General features: G+C 52.9%; 1 protein-coding gene across 1 annotated transcript; it reads right to left on the bottom strand.

Annotated features, from left to right (window-relative positions):
• Positions 1–8,807: 8,807 nt before the first annotated feature.
• CEACAM16 (CEA cell adhesion molecule 16, tectorial membrane component) lies at positions 8,808–17,724 on the bottom strand. The gene is made up of 8 exons (XM_036834077.1): positions 17,685–17,724; positions 16,885–17,022; positions 15,948–16,043; positions 15,289–15,633; positions 14,687–14,962; positions 13,466–13,744; positions 11,066–11,392; positions 8,808–9,213 (listed from the first exon to the last, which is right to left on the bottom strand). Exons 1-8 carry the CDS (start codon positions 17,722–17,724, stop codon positions 9,149–9,151), a joined length of 1,566 nt encoding a protein of 521 aa, XP_036689972.1. The 3' UTR covers positions 8,808–9,148.
• Positions 17,725–19,321: the final 1,597 nt, after the last annotated feature.

A 19,321-nucleotide genomic window follows, 5' to 3' on the forward strand; every position in this document is an offset into this window, starting at 1 on the left:
GCCGGGTGACCGTGGGTGACCCGCTTCCCCTTTTGGGGCCCATCTGGCTGGATGAATGGGTGGCAGGGGCCCCATCCTGCCGGGACATTTTAGGAGGCCGGCGCGGGGCTTCCCAAGGCAGGAGGGTCAGGGACAGGCAGAGGGAAGAGGTGTCTGCTGGGTTAGGGGAAAACCAGCCTTCCCCATCATAGAACGGATGATGGGAGGGAAACAAACAAGGCTGGCTCCACCCGGGTGTGAGGGGAAGTTGGGGGAGAGGATAAGGGGCCCCAGGAGGTGGGTGAAAACCACAGTCCACAACTTGTGCCAACTTCCCTCCCGGAGCCTGTGTGCCTTGGGGTCCAGGCCGTCTGTCTGATCACTGGTCTCTGAAATGTCACACGTCTTCCTTCCAACCTCAGATCCCACTCTGCCTGCAGCCTTCCAGCCTCACGCGTGGCAGCCCCATCCTGTGTCTGCTCAGGGAAAAGCTTAGAGATCCCTTCGACTCCTCTTTTCCCTCCCACCAAGTGCAGCCCATCGGCGAATGCAGTTGGCTCCACCTGCAAAATCTATCCCCACCTCCACGGCCACCATCCTGGTCCAGCTGCCACCACCTTCTGTCACCACTGCTGTTGCCTCCTCACTGGGTTCCCTGCTCTTGTCTGCTTCCAACAGTCTCTTCCAAGAGGCGGCCAGAGGGATCCTATTAGGACCTGAGTCAGAGCCCATCCAGCCTCTCCTCGGAGCCCTCCTGGGGCTCCCACCTCACTCGAGGTGACGGCCAAGGTCCTCACCGCAGCCTGCAAGGCCCTGCACAATCCCTGTTCCCCTCTGCCCTCACCTCCTCCACTTTCCCCACATTTACTCCACTCCTGCCACACTGGCTTGACTCTGCTTTCCTGCCTCCTGGCCTTTGCCCATCCTGTGCCCTTGGTTTGAAATGCTTTCCCTGCCAACTTTCCACCCGGCTCCTCTGACCTTGCAGGTCTCACCTTGTGATAGGCTGAATAATGCCCCCCAAAGAGATCCAGGTCTGAATCCCTGGAACCTGCGAATGTGACCTGCAAATAGATGACAAAAGGGACTGGGTAGAGGCGATGAAGTTCAGGATCGTGAGGTGGAGAGATTATCCTGCATTATCTGGGTGGGCCCTCAATGTAATCACAAGTGTCTTTTAAGAAGGAGGCAGAGAGAGACTTGACTGCAGAAGAGATGGTGATATGACAAGAAGAGCAGAGATGGGAGTGATGCAACCACAGCCGAGGAATGCTGGCAGCCACTAGAAGCTGGAAGAGGCAAGGAACGGAGTTTTCCTGGAGGCTCCAGAAGGATCCAGCCCTGTGGACACCTTGATGTGAGCCCTGTAAGACTGCTTTCGGACTTCTGACCTCCAGAACTGTAAGAGGATACATTTCTGCTGTTTTAAGCCACTAAGTCTGTGACAATTTGTTACAGCAGCCGCAGGAAACTGATACACACTTTAAATATCATCCCAGGGAGGCTGCTTTGGAGTCTCCACCTAAATTACATGCCCTGGTGTTTCTCTCTCAGAATTCACCCTTTTCCATCAGAGCATCCTGACCCTTTGTAATGACCTTTTAACACCTGTCCCCCACTCTGGGCTATGAACTCTGTGTGAGGCCAGGGTCCCACCTGTCTTGGTCAGTATGTGCTCCCGTGACCATGCACGGGACCTGCTGAGGGTACACACTCAACAGATATTGGTCAGATTCATCCATTCATCCATCTCTTATACTTATCAAGTATTTATTGAGTACCAAGTGTTTGCCTGGCACTGTTCTTGGAAGTGGGGGATGCAGACAGTGATTCTGCCCTTGTGTCGCTCCTTATTATGAACTGAATGTTTGTGTCCCCTCCCAAATTCATATGTGGAAGCCCTAATCCCCACTGTGCCTGTATTTGGGAGTGGAGCCTATAAGGAAGTAATTAAGGATGGGGTCTTGAGCTGATAGGAGTAGTGTCCTTATAAGAGGAGACCCCAGAGAGCTTGCCCTCTCCCTGTTCCCATGAGCCCACGAAGAGGACATGAGAGCACATGGTGAGATGGACCCACCTGCAAGAAACAAGAAGAGGCCTCACACTAAAACCTACCTTGCTGGCACCTTGATCTTGGACTTCCCAGCCTCTTGAACTGTGAGAAATAAATGTTTGTTGTTTAAGCCACCCTGTCTGTGGTATTTTGTTACCGCAGCCTGAGCTGACTCAGATACCCTTCAGCATTTATTGTCTCTCCATTGGTTTTTTTCCTCATTCCACACTGCTTTACTTATTACGACTACGGTGGTTTAAAAATATTCCATCGAAAGGTGGAGACGAATCCCCCTCCTCTTGAATGTGGCTGGATGTAGTGACTTGCTTCTAGTCGGTAGAATATGGCGGAGGTGATGGTGTGTGGCTTCTGAGACCAAGTCATGAAGGCACTGTGGCTTCCTCCTTGTTCGCCCATGGGGCAACTCATTCTGGGAGAATCCAGCTGCCTTGTCATGAGACTTCTATGGAGAGATCCATGTGGCAAGGAACTGAGGCCTCCTGCCAACAGCCATGTGAACGAGCCAGGAAGCTCCAGTCCCAGCCAAGTCTTCAGATGACTATAACCCTGCCAACCTCTTAACTGTACCCTCACCAGAGACCTTGAGTAAGAACTATCCAGCCAAGGGACTTCCCTGGCGGTCCAGTGGTTAAGACTCTGCGCTTACACTGCAGGAGGCACGAGTTTGATCCCTCGTTGGGGAACTAAGATCCCACATGCCACAAGGCACGGCCAAAAAAAAAACAAAAACAAACTATCCAGCCAAGCCACTCTCAGATTCTTGACTCACAGAAACTTTGAGATAATAAAGGTGCTGAGTGTTGGGGTAATTTGTTATGCAGTAGTAGATAGCTGATACAATAATAGCTCTACAGTGTGTTTTGTTATCTGGTAGGGCAAGTCTCCTTATCATTATTACTGCTATTTATTGAGCACATATTGTGTGCCAAGCACTGATTTAAGGTGATAGACAAAAGAAGGAAAATTCCTGCCTCATGGAGCTCATAGTCTGGTGGAAAAGACAGGTAATGAACAAGTGAAGAAAGAAATATACAATATGCAGTTCCCTGATGGTCTAGTGGTTAGGATTTGGCACTTTCACTGTAGAGGCTTGGGTTCAATCCCTGGTCAGGGAACTGAGATCCCACAAGCCATGCGCATGGCCAAAAAGAAAGAAAAGAAAAGAAATATATAATATGAAGTGGAACGTGTGTGTGCCATAAATGATCTGAAGAACAAAGCTAGACAATGTTGGGTGTTGGGGGGGTTTGAGCATAGACCTTAATGGAGTGATTCAGGCATCCACAGTGAGAACACTGCTAGCAGAGGGAAAGGCCAGTGCAAAGGCCCTGAGGCAGGAGTTGCGTGGTTTCTTCAAACAATAGCCAGGAGGCCAGTGTGGCCAGAGTGGAGTGAGAGGAAAGGAGAGGAGGAGGGGAAGGACTGTGATCCATAGGGGAGATGATTCCAGAAAGGTGATCTTACCTCTGGGGGCACCCGACACCCGCTTCTGAAGGCCACTGTGGGAACTCAGGGAGCTTCTGCCTGTGGTTAGTGGAACGGGTGAGGCTCTTTGGCTGCCCTGGTCCTGTGCAACCTCGAGGGGCTGGGATGACCTCTCTGGACTCTGCAGTGTGTGTCAGGATGGGCTGGAGTTGACCAGACTCCCTGCTTGGTTCCCAAAGTCCAGCCTTGGCACCCTGGTGCCAGGCACCCCCTCTTCCCTCCTCCTCCCTCACCTCCTCCTTCCTATTCTACCCTCATCCCTCTTTCTTCCTCTTTCTCACCCTCCTCCCTCTCTCTCTCCATCCTGAATCAACATTCCAGCCCAGGGGAGAAAAACAGGGCAGGCTTCCTTCCTCTCCCTGGCGGGGCTCCAGAGACTGACTGGGCCATTGTGTGTTTTGGCCTCAAGGTCAACCCTAAACCCCACCCCTGCCCTCCCCATTGCAGAAAGGTTACTTGAGAAAAGGCACCTTGGGTGAGGGGGAGGGATGGGGGAGAGAGCGGCAGAGACTGCTCTGGAGGTCTGGCCTGGCTCACACCCATGGCTAGTGGAATCTGAGGGCCCAAGAGGACCCCAAGCACCCTCCGGGCTTTGTGGGGGAGGGAGATGGGGAGCCGGTATGAGCCCCCTGGGGCAGAAGAGAGTCCCAGTCTCAGCCTTCAGGCTGAAAACCTGCTGTGTGATCCTGGGCCAAACCCTGGCCCTGCCCCTTCCTGGCTGAGTGACTTTGGGTAAGTTGCCTCCCTCTCTTTGTGCCTTACTTTCCTTTTATTGTCAAACAGTCCCCGCATCTGGGTCCCCCAACTTGCCAGCTGACAAAAATCACCCAGGCTATTTATTTAAAAAATCCAGTTTCCAGGTCCCTTCCCTGGAGACACAGATTACCTGGGCCCAGGCAGAGACCTGGGAGGTGTATTTTTAATAAACAGCTAGCAGACCGGGGAAATGGGGCCCCATTTCGAAGGGAGGCTGTGAGAAGCAAGTCAGGGAATCTGTGTTGAGGGCACATTTCCTCCGGCACCTGTGAGGATCAGCGTTGGGATTTTTTCTTTTTTAAAAAAATTTTTTTTCTTTTTTTGTTTGTTCTTTTTTACTTCTCTTTCTTTCTTTTTTTTTTTTTGGCTGCACCACGTGGCTTTCAGGATCTTAATTCCCTGATCAGGGATGGAACCCCACCCCGGGCAGTGAAAGCGCTGAGTCCTAACCACTGGACCACCAGGAAATTCCTCATTATTTTTTATTTTTAAATTAAAAAAAATTTTCAGCATCAGGATTCTAAAAGCTTATACGTGGATATTATTTTTCTTGTAAGCCGTTTTCAGGTGATTACAATTTTCCATAAATTGTATTTCCATCCTGTATTCCATAAAATGAGGGAAACCTGTGCCGTAGGGTTAATTAAGTCCCCCAGGAAGAAGGCATTATAGAAAAAGGGTTATATTTGGCTTTTCCATCAGCCTGTTGCCCAAACCTAACACCTGAGTGAGTTAAAAAGCGTTTATCAAGCATTTATGTAACTAGATTCTTTCCTCGTATTGACTCATTTAATTTTTTCGACAGTCCTAGGAGGTGGGTACTATTACTATCTCTGTTTTACAAGTGAGGAAAAGCCACGTTGCCTGGAGTCCCTCAGCTCAAGTGGCCACCTCAGCTCCATCTGGGCTCTGAGCCTGCACGCCTGCCTGGCCGGCCCTGCTGAGGGATGATGGGGACTCCTCAGCTAGCCTCCTCCCAGCAGCTGTGGGAACTATGGGACATGGAGTGAGGTTTTGGCTCTCTGGGCCTCAGTTTCCTCACCTGTAAAATGGAGGAACTGCCAGTAATACTCATGAGGGTTCTTGTAGGAATTCACTGAGATAGAGATACAAAAGGACCAAATCAATGCTGGAGATATAGGAGCTATTATTATTGTGTGTTTGTTGCTGTTATTCTTCCCTGGACTGTTAAAGAGGGGGATTGGACTGCCTGGAGGATTCAGTTCAGAAGCCCAGAGAGGCCCAGCGGGACAGGAGACTTGGTCCTGGAGACATCTGAGCCTCCACACCCTGAAGATATGGGATCTGGCTTGACCTAGAAAACTGAGCTGCTACCCCCTCCCCTCCTTTGGCCCCTCCCGCTGGCCTCATTCTGCCTTGCACAAAGCAAGCCCCGCTGGAACACAACCCCAGTCTTTCCCAAATCCTGGCTACTGTGCCTGGGGCTCTTTCGCTTTGGGCTTAGGTGAGAAAGGCCATTTTGTTCAGCTTGGAAGGTAGGAGTTCCAAGGTGTGTCATGGCAGAGCCTACCAGCTGCCCACCTGGGATCCATCCTTCCTGTCTTCCTTGAGAGCAGGACCCTGAAGTTCTTTGGAGCAGCAATATACCCAGGGAAAAGACTACCTGTCGCAGCCGCCCTTGCAGCTAGGGTGGCCACATGACTAAGAGCTGGTCAATCAGATGTAAGTGGAAGTTGTAGGGTGGGGAAAGTTCCTCAAAAGGGGCACAGTCCATAATCGGGCATGGGGCTTCTTTTACCCTTTGTCTCCCTCTTATTGCTTCCTGAGTGGAACATGAATGAGGCAGCTGTGACTCCAGCAGCCATCTTGGACCATGAGGTGATCAAGAGAATGGAAGCCCCAAGCTAAGAATGATAGAGCAGAAAGACAGAAAGAGCTGTGTCCCTAATGACGCTGTGGACAATCTGCTTATGATTACCTTTTATGTGAGAGAGAAATAATCTTCTATCCATGTAAGCTACTCTTACATGTACCAGTTTCTCTTTTATCTTATATATTAATGTCCTCTCTCTTTGTTGTTTGTGTTATTTCCAGTCTCTCTTAGTAGCCACTGAAGAAAAATTCTAGCTGATATATATGTTACTGACTCTTATGTGAATATGGAGGGGTGGGGAGAATATGGACGCTATTTCCCATTTTGGGGCTGTTCCTGTTGTTGGGGTTAAGGGTATGGGCTTAAATCTATCCTCACTTCCTAGCTGTGCCATTGCCTGGAACCCTCATATTGGAGAACATTGATTTAGCTAATAACTTTCAAACTCCATGGAGCTCCCTTAGTGCCCACTCAGGTGGGGCAGAGTCAGTGGACAGAACTTTTAGCTCTCTCCTTCCTTCGTTGGCCAGAATTGGTCACATGGCGACCAAGAGCTGCAAAGCAGTCGGGGAAAGTGAGTGCCTGACGTTTTCAGCTTCTTTTATGGGAGGCAGTGCCTGCCATCATGAAAGAGGAGAGGGGAGTGGCTGTTGGGGAACTATTCTCTTCCCTCAGTATATATATTTATTGAGCATCTAACCTGCTCTACTTCAATCAGAACAGTTTCTCTTTTATTTTATATATTAGTCTCCTCTGTCTCTTGTCATACTTGCAAAAAGTTTGTCTATTTCATTGGTATTTTCAAAGAACCAGCTTTAGGCCTTATTGACTAACTCTTTGTTTTATTTTATACTTCATCCATGTCTTCTTTTACTTTTCTTAATTCCTTACCTTTTTTTTTTTTTTTAAAGTAATTGATTTTATTTATTTATTTATTTATTTATTTATTTATTTATTTATTTATTTATTTATGACTGTGTTGAGTCTTCGTTTCTGTGTGAGGGCTTTCTCTAGTTGCGGCAAGTGGGGACCACTCTCTCTTCATCGCGGTGCGCAGGCCTCTCACCATCGCGGCCTCTCTTGTTGCGGAGCACAGGCTCCAGACGCGCAGGCTCAGTAATTGTGGCTCACGGGCTCAGTAATTGTGGCTCACGGGCCCAGTTGCTCCGTGGCATGTGGGATCTTCCCAGACCAGGGCTCGAACCCGTGTCCCCTGCATTGGCAGGCAGATTCTCAACCACTGCGCCACCAGGGAAGCCCAATTCCTTACCTTTTTACTTTGGTTTATTTCATGGACTTTTTCTAGTTTCTTGAGTGGCAACCTTATTTTGCTCAATTTCAAAATCTTTTCTTTTTAGTACTCTCAATGCCTTTAAGCCTTTAAGGCTATCATTCCCCCACCAAGTGCAGCTTTGGTCATATCCCACAGTTTCTCTCTCTCTCTCTCTCTATATATATATAGATATAGATATAGATATAGATATTATGTTTTCACTGGCAATTGATTCTGGTTGGTATTTTGCATTTTAATTGCCTCTGTAATCCAAGTATTATTTAAATTTAAGGATATTTTTCAAAAATGTGTAGAAATTTGGTGAGGGGGAGGACTATAGCTTTTGAATTGGTATCTACTTTTATTTCATTGCTATTTTAAATAATATATTGACCTACCATGTAAGTTTGCATTTGAGGAAAGGGCTCTGAGGCTAATAAAATGGTTTGGAAAACTCTAGTCTATCCTAAGTCCACACATTTTTACTGATGGACAAATTGAGAGTCTAGTGAATCCATAGCAAATGCAGGATTCTAACCCAGATTTTATAACCCTCATTCTGGGTGCCTTTCACCACTCACCATCTCAGCTCAACATGGCCATCCCCAGAAAGGATCTGTCTTGAAAGTTTCTGGGAAATCTCTCTACTAGGCCTTTCCATCCTTGCCCAAATCTCTCTTTCTACCCCAAGCCTGGAGTCTGCTATTACCACTTCTGACTAACACCAAGAGTCTCCCTATAGTGGGTCATCTTGGCTGGGTTAGGCTTGCGGCTCATACCCTACTAGTGAGAGGAGTTAGAAGACACACTCCTTCCGGTTCCCACTGCCCTGCTCTCCACCCCTCAACCCCACCCCTGCCCCATTTGCATTCATTTATTCATAGGGGCTTTTTTGTGTGTTTAGAGGAGGAGGGAGATATTTTTAGGACTGTGCAAGTGATGTTTGAGATACATGGGGTGGGGGTGGGGGAATCCCAGGACAATGGAGGACACAAAAGGGCATCTTTGGTTAAATGGATGAGGGCCAGAAGATGCTGGAACTCTTCTTGAGAAATTTGGTCATTCTTTGTCCTGTGCACATATCAGTCCCTGGGTTATGGAGTGAGGCGCAGTGTAGGGGAGGGCCGTGTTCAAACAGGGCAGCTGTTTGGTGCCACGGGAGGGGCACTCTTTGGGCCACTGGGAAGCAGGACCCTCAGATATAACCTGGGGAGATGTGGGAAGGGCCTAAGGCCCTGACATCAAGCAGTGGGGGCTTGGAGCCCTGTGCTTTGGGCACCCCTGCGCATGCATGCAGCCAGACTGAGAATAATCTTGGGTGGGAAAAGAAGCAAGGGTGGTGACCAGGAATGGCAGGGTTGGGAGTGGTGGAAGGAGAGGCTGACACAGGCGTGTGTTAACCAGGATGTTTATAGCCTCTGTGGCTCTCCGACAGCTCAGTGAAGGAGCAGGGCCCTGTTGGCTCTAACTCTAGGGTGGAAGCAGGAGAACCGTGAACCATGGTCCTGCATCCTTGCTGGAAGCAAGTGGTCCTCCACTCAGGGGGAGGAAACAAGGAGGGTGGCACGAAGAGCTGGTCTCTCTGGAGGTCTCCAGGGCCATGGTGCTACTCCAGGGCTGTGGGGGAGGATGGGGCACAGGGGTGGAGGAGGCCGTCAGGGAGGTAGGGGACCAGGTCCCCAGTGCCCCCATTCCTTCTTCTCCCCTGCCCAACCCTGGCCTCCCAGCGGCCCCACCCGCCCCATGCTCAGCCTGTGCCAGGTTCAGGTTCAGGAAGGTGGCGTTGGTCCTTGTGCGAGGAAGGGAGGTTGACTGTGAGAAGAGAGACAGAGTGAAAAGGAATTCCGAGGCTTCATCGGGGGTGGCCTGCTTCATTGACCAGCCTTCTCCCCCCCAACACTGACCCAGAAAACTAGGGTTTGATGAGTGAATGGGTGAAGGAGGGTGCTAGGGTGTCTGGCAGTGATTGGGTCCCTGATCCTGAAAGGTTCAAGTCTGAGGGAGGGGGGGTCACTGTCCTTAACTCAGGGACATGGCTTCTGAGACTGCCTGCTCTGATGGGGGAGGCAAGGCTCCAGGGACATGACACCTCAGACCTCTGGGGATGCTCAGTCTGGGGGGGAGACACGGTCCCCAACATCTGGGAGCTCCCAGTCTGATGGGGGAGACATTGTTCCTGACTTCTGGGAGCTCCCAGTCTGATGGAGGAGACATTGTTCCTGACTTCTGGGAGCTCCCAGTCTGATGGAGGAGACATTGTTCCTGACTTCTGGGAGCTCCCAGTCTGATGGGGGAGACATTGTTCCTGACTTCTGGGAGCTCCCAGTCTGATGGGGAGACACGGTCCCCAACATCTGGGAGCTCCCAGTCTGATGGAGGAGACATTGTTCCTGACTTCTGGGAGCTCCCAGTCTGATGGGGAGACAGGGTCCCCAACATCTGGGAGCTCCCAGTCTGAGGGGGGAGACATTGTTCCTGACTTCTGGGAGCTCCCAGTCTGATGGGGGAGACATTGTTCCTGACTTCTGGGAGCTCCCAGTCTGATGGGGGAGACATTGTTCCTGACTTCTGGGAGCTCCCAGTCTGATGGGGGAGACATTGTTCCTGACTTCTGGGAGCTCCCAGTCTGATGGGGAGACACGGTCCCCAACGTCTGGGAGCTCCCAGTCTGATGGAGGAGACATTGTTCCTGACTTCTGGGAGCTCCCAGTCTGATGGGGGAGACATTGTTCCTGACTTCTGGGAGCTCCCAGTCTGATGGGGGAGACATTGTTCCTGACTTCTGGGAGCTCCCAGTCTGATGGAGGAGACATTGTTCCTGACTTCTGGGACCTCCCAGTCTGAGGGGGGAGACACGGTCCCCAACATCTGGGAGCTCCCAGTCTGATGGAGGAGACATTGTTCCTGACTTCTGGGAGCTCCCAGTCTGATGGGGAGACACGGTCCCCAACATCTGGGAGCTCCCAGTCTGATGGAGGAGACACTGTTCCTGACTTCTGGGAGCTCCCAGTCTGACTGGGAGTCATGGTCCCCATCATCTAGAAATTCCCATTCTGATGGAAGAGACATTGTTCCTGAACATAGGGAATTTCCAGTCTGAAGAGGAAACACAATTCCCACCACCTAGAAATCTCCATCCTGATGGAGGAGATCGTCCCTATTTCAGTTTGAGAGATTAATTTACCTTCTGAGAGTAGGAATTCTGTTCTCACTCTTTTTGTAACGCAAAGCATGAAACATGATCCCCACTGCCGAGGATGACAGTCTGAAGAGGGAGGCAGGATCCGCCCTCTGTACCTCTAGTCTGATGGGAGAGCTACACGCCCATCATTAGCCTATTCCCCCAGTATGGTGGTAGAGGCAGCACCTCCTGTGTTTTATGGTCCAGGAAAAAGGATGCCTTACCCTCAGACTACACACTGTATTTTAAAACCTTTGGTCTGGTGTGCCTCTTACAGAAGAGAGAAGGCATGGAAGCCCCGTTTAGTGTCCCCAGTCTGATGGAGGAAGCCTATCTACCCCTGGTCTAGGTCATCAGTTTGACAGAAGAGGCACGAGCTCCATTTGGGGAGTCCCAAGTCAGATGGAGAAAGCGGAGCTCCTCTTCTGGGAGCCCTTGTCTGAAAAGAGGCCCCCCTCTCCCCGTCCCCTCCCGCACACTCACGGGCCACCTGCAGCTCCACTTCCAGCGTCTCAGTCTTGCCCTGCAGCGTGACGGTCTTGAGTGTGTAGCGGCCGGCGTCGGTGAGGTTCAGCTTCTGCACCAGCAGCGAGCAGTTGGCGAAGCCCACCTCCCGGCCTGTGTGCGCGGGGCCTGCGATCCAGTTCCCCGACGGCAGTTGGCTGAGCAGCCGATTGGGCTCGGAGGCAGGCCCGCGGTACCAGGCATAGACCAGCAGATCCTTGGGGTAGCCCTGTACGGTCAGTGTCACGTCCTGGCCCTCCATCGGCCTGGTCGGCATCGGCACGATTGTCATGGCGACCGCGGCCGCTGGGGAGAGAGCGAGGGGGCTGGGTCAGCTGCGCCTTCGCGGGGCAGAGCGTCCCCCGCCCACCCCCGGCCAGCTCACATATGCCTCCCCCAGCTGGCACTCTCCATGCGGGTTGGTGGGAGGGAGACAGAGGAAGGAGGTGACTTGTGTGGTATGGAGGTGGATTTTGTGTCTCAGCAATGCCTGCCTGCCAGGGAGCTGTCTTCACCCGTCAGATTGAGAAACCCCAATGGGGGCTGTCTCTTCCCCCATTAGACTAGGAATTTCCAGCCTTTGGGGGAATATCTCTCCCATTAAACTGGAAGACCTTAGAGGGCTGAGTCATGTCTCCTCCATCAGATTGGAAATTCTCAGAATATGGGGGCCGTGTCTCCCCCATCGGATAGTTGGGAGCTGTGTACTCCAGGTGTCGTCTCTTCTGTCAGCTCAAGAGACCTCAGAATATGGGGGCTATAGTTCCCCATCAGATTGAAAGATTCCAGAGGGTGGGAGGCCATGTCTCCTCCATCAGATTGGAAATTCCAGATTATTATCAGGCTGGGTCTTTCCAGTCAGGCTGGGGACCCCAGAACTTGAATGGGGGCATGTCTATCCCATCAGACTGGAAATTCCTAGAAAGTGGGGGGCTTGTACTCCCCCATCAGATTGGGAGTACCCCAAAGGTGGGAACTGTGTCTCCCCCATCAGACTAGGAATTCTTAAAAAAAAAAAAAAAAAGCCATGTCTCCTCAAGACCATGTCTTCCCCATCAGAATACAAAATCTCCTCAAGTGTCTCCTGTGTCTCCTCCATCTGATTGGAAGCTCACTGAGGGTGTCTGTCATGTCTCCTTCATCACTGCTGGAATGGAGTGTGAGGCATTGCCTCTTCTCCCTGACTGGCAGCTCTTGAATAGGGAGGCTATGCTTCCCTGTTTCAAGGCCATCTCTGCAAGGGCAGAGACCATGTCTCCTCCGTCAGATCAGAGTCTCGCCCAGGTGGAAGAAGGGTGACGTCTCCCTTTCCTCTGTCTCTCCCCTGGCACCTGCCACAGAGGTGCTGACGGTTTAGGAGGCCGTTGGGGGCGCTCTACCCACTCCCTGCACATACCTGCACACCTTGGACACCCCCCCCATCTTGACCTGCACAGACAGGGCTCTGGACAGCGCCTGAGGTCATCCGGTCCACCCCCCTGTCTCCTGCCAAGACCAGCTGCTAAGGCCCCAGTAGGGTGGGGCAGGAGGTACACTTACCTCTGGGAATGCCATTTCTGCTTTGGGTGAAAGAGTATCCACCCTTTGGATGAGGCCCAGCCTGTTAGTAAGAGGGAGGGAGGAGGGAGGGAAGGACCGTTCCCACTGTCCCTGGGAGATGGTGGCCACTTGGGAAGGAACCAAGGCGGAATGAATGAGGCCCTAATGTTCAAAGCCACCATCCCCAGGGGGATGAGAAAATGTCCCCTGAGGATCCTGATGGCTCTGAGAACACCAGCTGTGTCTGCACTACCCCCACCGCCAGGTTGTTTCAGGACAGAGGCAAGACAGTGCCTCTCTCGCTGTGTTTTTCCATTTGCCAACGACTGGCTGTGATTTTCCAGGAGTGTATGTGTGTACGCGTGTGTGCGCGTGCGCACACCGGCATCTGGGCCAGATAACTGGGTTATCTAGTTGGATGCGCTGAGGTTCAGCTGTCTGTTTGGCAGGGAGTGGGTCCAGCCTGGAGCAGCTGTGACAGACTGAATTTAGAACATGGGCACCCATATGAAGGGACATCCGAATGTTCTCCCACTCTGCAGCTGCACGGTTTGGGACATGTGGCCCATTTCTCACTTTGCCAACCCTCAAGGAAGAGAGCCTGATTTGTCAGTTGTTTTCTGGGTGACAAGGCACAGACTGCCTCTTTTTGTCACCTGGATGAAGAGGGTCCACCTGATATGCCACTTTGTCACTTGGCCAACGAATGGGTTGAGAATCTCTCACTCTCCAATCATCTCTTGGGCAAATGGTGGCCTAATGGCGGGTAGAGCAACCAAAGCTTGAGTCCAGCTGGGCCTCCATGAAGGGGGGGGGTTGGTCAGGCCGGGGACGACTCACCAGAGAGTTTGACCACCACTGAGGCAGATCCAGACAGCAGGGTCTTGGGGTTCTTAGCAATACACGTGTACGTGCCCTCCTGGGCTGCCGTCATGCTACTGATGTTGAGGTGGTCTTGGCCATTCTTTAAGGCCCGCCCGTTGAAGACCCACATGTACTCAGGCTCCGGGCAGGACCGGGACACGCACCACAGCGTGAGAGATGTGTTGAAATCGACTTTGATGGTGCAGCCCGTGCGGGTGGTGGAATCCTGGAGGATGGCCACGCGTTCTGGGCCAACTGTGGGGGGGTGGGAGGGAGAGAAACGGGGCAGTGGAGGGAGAGGGTGGTCGAGGTGGGCACACCCCTGGCTTTCTTTCCACCAGGATGGGCCCCTGGGAATATCTGGAGGGAAAAAGAGCTCTGGCCTTTTCGAATCCCACATGGATCTCTAACTTGCTCTGAGATCTTGACAATCACCTTCCCTCTCAGGGGAATCTCAGTTTTCTCTTCTGTAAAAAGAGGGTGTTGGGCCAGACAACATTTCAAGATATTTTTGAAATCTATGGTTCCATTAAAAAAAAAAAAGTCTAAATGGTTTCTGATAAGCCATTCTAAGAGTCTAGAATTCTAGCGTTCCAAGAGCAGATGTTTCTATGTTCTAGGATTCTAAGATTCTAGAAATCTATGTTTCTAAGATTCTAGGGTTGGGTGGCTCTAAGATTTTAGAATTAGATTCTAAGATTCTAAGAATTTCTGCTTCTAGAGTTTCTAGGATTCTCAGAGTCTAGAATCCAGTGCTTCTTAAATCCAGAATGCCCTGGTTGTAGGATTCTAGGTTCTAAGTTTTTCTACATTGCCGGCCCTCGTGTACCTGAGTGATTTCCTTTCTCTGGATGCCACACTGCATATCTGCTGCCCCTGGGAATGACTCCATGCTTTGGTTATGTTTTTAATTTTACTTCCCCTCCCATTCCACCACTCACGCCATCCCCCCTCCCTTTCAAAACCGACCAGTCCTGGAGGTATTGATTCAAAGGGAAGGATTATTCAATTTCAAAGGTGGTCTTTCGTCCTTAGGAGATGGGTCAAGTGCATTTTATGAGGAATCCCTGCTTTCTAACCCCAGCTGGCCTACTGACTCACTGCATGCCCTTGGGCACTCTCTCCTGGCCTCAGTTTCCCCATCTATGAGGTTGGGGCACTGGGTATCTCTGCAGGGGCTGGGCCAGGAGGACTCACAGTACACGGTCAGGTTGATGGGCTCGCTGCGGCTGACACTGACCGGGTTCCAGACCTCACACTGGTAGGCTCCGGCCTCCTCCCTGCGGATGCCGTGCCGGGTCAGCACCCGGCCGTCAGGGGACAGGCCGAGGCGGACGGCGATGGGCAGGGTGTCGCCGTTGAAGAACCAGCGGACCTCGGCGGGGCTGGGGCTGCTGCATGTCAGGCGCAGGGTGTCCCGGCGCTCCACCAACGCCGTGCCGTTGGTCATGACCACAGGCTGGGCCAGGATCTCTGTGGGGCAAGAGACAGAGGGGGAGGGGGCCGGGCACTGCCTGCTTCCAGGGCCTCCCCCTCCCCAGGCAGAGGACATGGCTGGATCCCGGTGGTGCCCTTGAACCCCCAGCCAGAGGGGCAAAGAACAGGTTGAGAGGCAGGTTTAATCCCAGAAGCCATCTGGGAGGAGGTGTGCATTTTAATGTTATTTTAGGTCAGGTTTTTTTTTTTTGATGGTTTTAATATTTTTTAGAGTTTTTTTTTGTTTTTGTTTTTTAAAGAAGGATTGGGAAGGAGATGGGAAAGCCCAGCTGGGGAAGAGGGGGCTCTGGGGGGTGTCTCACCATAGACCTGCAAGCGTCCGTAGCCCACCTCCGTCTGAAATTGCCTGTTGAGAGTCTGCAGGATGTAGGTGCCCGAGTGCCCGGGCAGGGCGCCCTGGATGTCCAGGCCGCCGTCGGGGCGCACAGCCTCCCGCCCCGTGTGGGCCGGGCCAGGGGTCTCATCGCCTGTGCTTACGATGTAGCTGGCCACCAGGTAAGACAGACTGAGCGTGGGCCCCGCATACCAGTTGTAGGCAAGCAGCTCCCCTGAAAGCCCTTGGACAGCCAGTGTGACGTTGTCGCCCTCGGCTGGCTGGGCAGGCTCGGGGGTGATAGTGATCTCGGCCCCCGCGCTCAGGAAAGCGGCTGAGGAAAAGGAGCCAGAGGGGCGGGATGAGGTGGACTTGATCTCTCCCCACGTTTGATGGAGGGGGAGACGTGGCTCCTGGCACACGTGTTCCTCCCACAAGTAAGTGCGCAGAAGCTGTCAGCCAGGTGTGGAATCTCAGTCCTGGGGAGGGGGCTGTGATCTGAGGGTTGGATTTGATGGGCTATGCTAAGGATCTAGCCTAAGTCTTTGCGCACAGCAAGCTCACAGCACATGCTCAGCCTGCAGGACCTTGGATACCACCCAGAGGGTTCCCCCCTCCCGCTGTGAGAGTCACTAGGCCTCCACTTACGAGTGCAGCCCCTGGGCCCCGACTCCCGGTCCGGCGCCCTTCCTCTGCCTCTCCAGAGGCAGAAAGTAGGGCCGTGATTAATACACTCCACCCCTTCTGTTCTCAACCCAACAGATAAGCCCCAAACCTGACTAGCTGGTTGGGGCTGCCTGGGTTTGAATTGTGTGTGGTTGCCTGGATTGGGAAGACGCGGCGGTTCTCACGTAAGAAGTGCTTACATGCTTGGCTTGGTTTCTGGTACTTTCCGTGCTGATAAAGGCTGACTATGAGCGAGGCCTCTGGGTCTAGCGCTCAGCCCTGCCGCTTTCTGGCTGTGTGACCCTGACCGGTGCCTTGACCTCTCTGAGCCTCAGGCTTCTGGTCTATGGAGTGGGGGGTCATGGATGGGCCTTCTTCATAGGGTGGTTATGAATACGTGGAAAGCATTTAGAATAGCATCCAGTAAGCACTAGTAAATGCTGCTTGGAATGACCTTCAAACGACCCCAGGAGTTAGGCCCATTTCATAGATGAGGAAACTGAGGCTGAGAAGAGGATGGCAACTGCCCAAACCATAGCCTGAGGGAGGGGCAGAGCGGCTGGTTACAACTTGCTCTTGTTAAGACTTCCAGAGCTCAGTAAGAGTTTGCCACATGAATGAAGGCATAGCAGTGGTTCCCTTGCCCTAGCCTACACCCCGCTCTTAGAAATCTCCAAAGTCCACCCTGAAAACCTCTCTGGGTGACGGTCCCCAGCCTGCCCCACACTGGTGACTCTTAGTGGAGCAAATTGTGCCCGTGTGAAGCAGAGCTATCCTCCGGACGTGCTGGATTTCCGGCTGACACCTTCCCTCCCCAGGCCGAGGATCCCCTCCCTTCCCCGAGGCCGTGGGGGCTGAGGTTCTGGGGGCGCCATTCTCGCTCACCACTGAGGAGGAGCCAGCTGCATCTGGTCAGCACCATCTTTCACCCCAAACCCAGCTCTTGGAGACAGCGGCGTTGGCGGCCCGATGCTCCGAGACCCTTCCTGGTTGGGGTTTGGCTGCGTCTGGCGCCGGACCTGGGAGGGTTCGGTGATTTGGAGCCGGGGGAGATCACCTGAATTTGGAGGGATCGAGTCACCGAGGATCTGGGGCCCCGTTTGGGTACCAGAGCAGGTGTGGCAGGCACGGGCCAGGGGCCACGACCTGGCCAGGCCTCCTGGGGCGCTGCCTAAACTTCTTTGTGCCGAGGACCCAGGTTTGGTACCAGGAGAAGAACCAGGTCATCGGGGAGGAGGAAGGAGGGGCAGGGGAAGATTTTAGGGCAGTTCTTACCCACGGCCCAGGCCCTGGTCTCCCTGGTGAACTTGGGGGTCACCAAGGGATAAAACCCATCTGTTGTGACTGCCGTTTTCCCAGCCCCAAAGCTGTGGGTGACCTTTAGGTGTCATCTCAGTGGCTGCCCTGTGCTGTGAGCACTGTCAGAACCCCCACTGGCAGATGGGGAAACTGAGGCACCAGGTAAGGGCTCTGACTTACCCAAGTTCCTGCAGGTGGGGGAGGCCTGTGTGGCTCTGTTTCCAAAGCCACACAGAAGGGAAGGCTGGCGGCTGCACACTTCCTTTGGGGCTCTGCTTCTTGGCCTCCTGCGTGGGGCTGAGAAATCCACATTCTCTCTCTTCTCCTCCTGAGGCCTTGTTGTTTCTATATGTCAAATGGGTGTATGCGGAGACTTTGGGGCTACAGAGAGTCCAGTTTTGACCTTGGCTCTGCACTTACTGGAAGTGGGGCTGGGAGCAACCCCTTCCTGAGTCTCCATTGACTGCTCTGAAAAAGAGGGATGGTGTGGCCCCTACTCAGGGTTGTTGAGAGCAGATGCTACATGTCAGGAAGTTAGCCAGCACCTGGCAGAGTCGGATCCCAAACATGAGGTGTGGTTGACGTTACTGGACCTAGTTCCACTCTTCCCAGCTTCCATGACCCTGGGCAAGTTATGGAGCCCACTGGGCCTCAGTTTCCTCATCTGTAAAATGGGAGTCATGATAGTACACTCCTCATGGACTGTTGTAAAAAATGAAATGAGTGAACTTGTGTGAAGTACTTACCACGATGCCTGGCACGGAGCAAGGCTCAAGAAATCACTCATTCATTTATCCTACAAATATTGAGTGAGCATAGATTGTCTGCCAGGCACTGTCCTAGAGGCTGGTAGGTAAAATCCCTGCCCTCATGGGGCTGACATTTGCAGGGTAAACAAATAAACAAAGTCTATTTCACACTGGATGGAGATAAGTGCTTCGGGGGGGAAATATAAAGCCAGGAAGGGACTTACCTGGTGGTCCAGTGGTCAAGACTCCGTGCTCCCAATGCAGGGGACCCGGGTTCAATCCCTGGTGAGGGAACTAAGATCTCGCATGCCACTCAGTGCGGCCAAAAAAGAAAAAGAAAAAAAAGCCAGGAAGGGGCTGGTGATTTTGGAGTTGGGGGCAGAGTGGGGGGGTCAGGGAGGATGTCTCTGGGAAGATGATGTGGGCAGAGGCCATGGAGGGATCTGGGGGAAAAGCGTTCTCGACAAATGTGTTATTCTCGGTATCTTAATGGCTTCTGGGTCCTGGTTTCTCCAAGGCCCGAGCATCCTGCTTCTGGGCAGGGGGCCATACCTGTGGCTCACCTGTCCTGGTTTGCTCCTCCAGCACCTCGTCCTGAGCTGCCCTGGCAGGGCGGGGCTCTGATGTGGGGGTAGTGTGAGGTGAGAAGGGTGGGTGTGGCCAGGTGAGTTGTGGGTGACCTGGCGCCTCCTGTTCCCTCCACCCCTCCTGTGACCTCACCTCACCCTTCTCTGTCCTGGCCCAGCCCTCTCCCCTGAGCCCGGGACCGGGACCTCGTCCTAAGTGTCATTCAGGATGCGTGCCCCCCTCCCCCGATGTCCCTGGGCACCTCTCCCTCACCCTGTCCCAAACTGACCTCGACAACATCTTCCCCCAGACCTGCTCCTTTTCCCTGTCCTCTTATCAGGGATTGGCGCCACCATCCACCGTCACTGGGACAGAGAGACTGGGCCTTGTCCCTGAAGTCCAATCCCCCTCTCCCCACCGCATACCACATCCTATCATGCCTGCCTCTTAAATGCCCTGGATGCCTTTGTCTCCCTTCCCATAGCCCCTGCCCTGGTCCAGGTCTCCCCACCCCCAACCTTGTCTGGCTTCCCCTCCCCAACTCCTCCCTGGTCTCTGGCCCTGGTTTGGCCCCCTCTTGGTGCCCAGAACCTGCTATGGCTCCCCAGTGCCCTCAGGAGAAAGCCCAGCTCCTCACTGTGGCCCTGCATGGCCTGGCCCCTGCCGGCTTGACCAGCCTCATGGAACATCCCTTCCTTTTGGGAACTCTCTGCTCCAGTTATTCTGCCTCACTTGTGCTCT

The sequence above is a fragment of the Balaenoptera musculus genome, chromosome 19 (assembly GCF_009873245.2).
Source record: "Balaenoptera musculus isolate JJ_BM4_2016_0621 chromosome 19, mBalMus1.pri.v3, whole genome shotgun sequence".
Classification (NCBI taxonomy): domain Eukaryota; kingdom Metazoa; phylum Chordata; class Mammalia; order Artiodactyla; family Balaenopteridae; genus Balaenoptera; species Balaenoptera musculus.

Excerpts from the sequence above, each read along its gene's own strand:
- CEACAM16 (XM_036834077.1), bottom strand. The coding sequence starts at position 17,724 with ATGGAGACTCAGGAAGGGGTTGCTCCCAGCCCCACTTCCA. Across the intron at positions 17,023-17,684 it reads TGCTCCCAGCCCCACTTCCA|GTGATCTCCCCCGGCTCCAA; the intron begins GTAAGTGCAGAG and ends CTCCAAATTCAG. Across the intron at positions 14,963-15,288 it reads CGGACGCTTGCAGGTCTATG|AGATCCTGGCCCAGCCTGTG; the intron begins GTGAGACACCCC and ends CTTGCCCCACAG.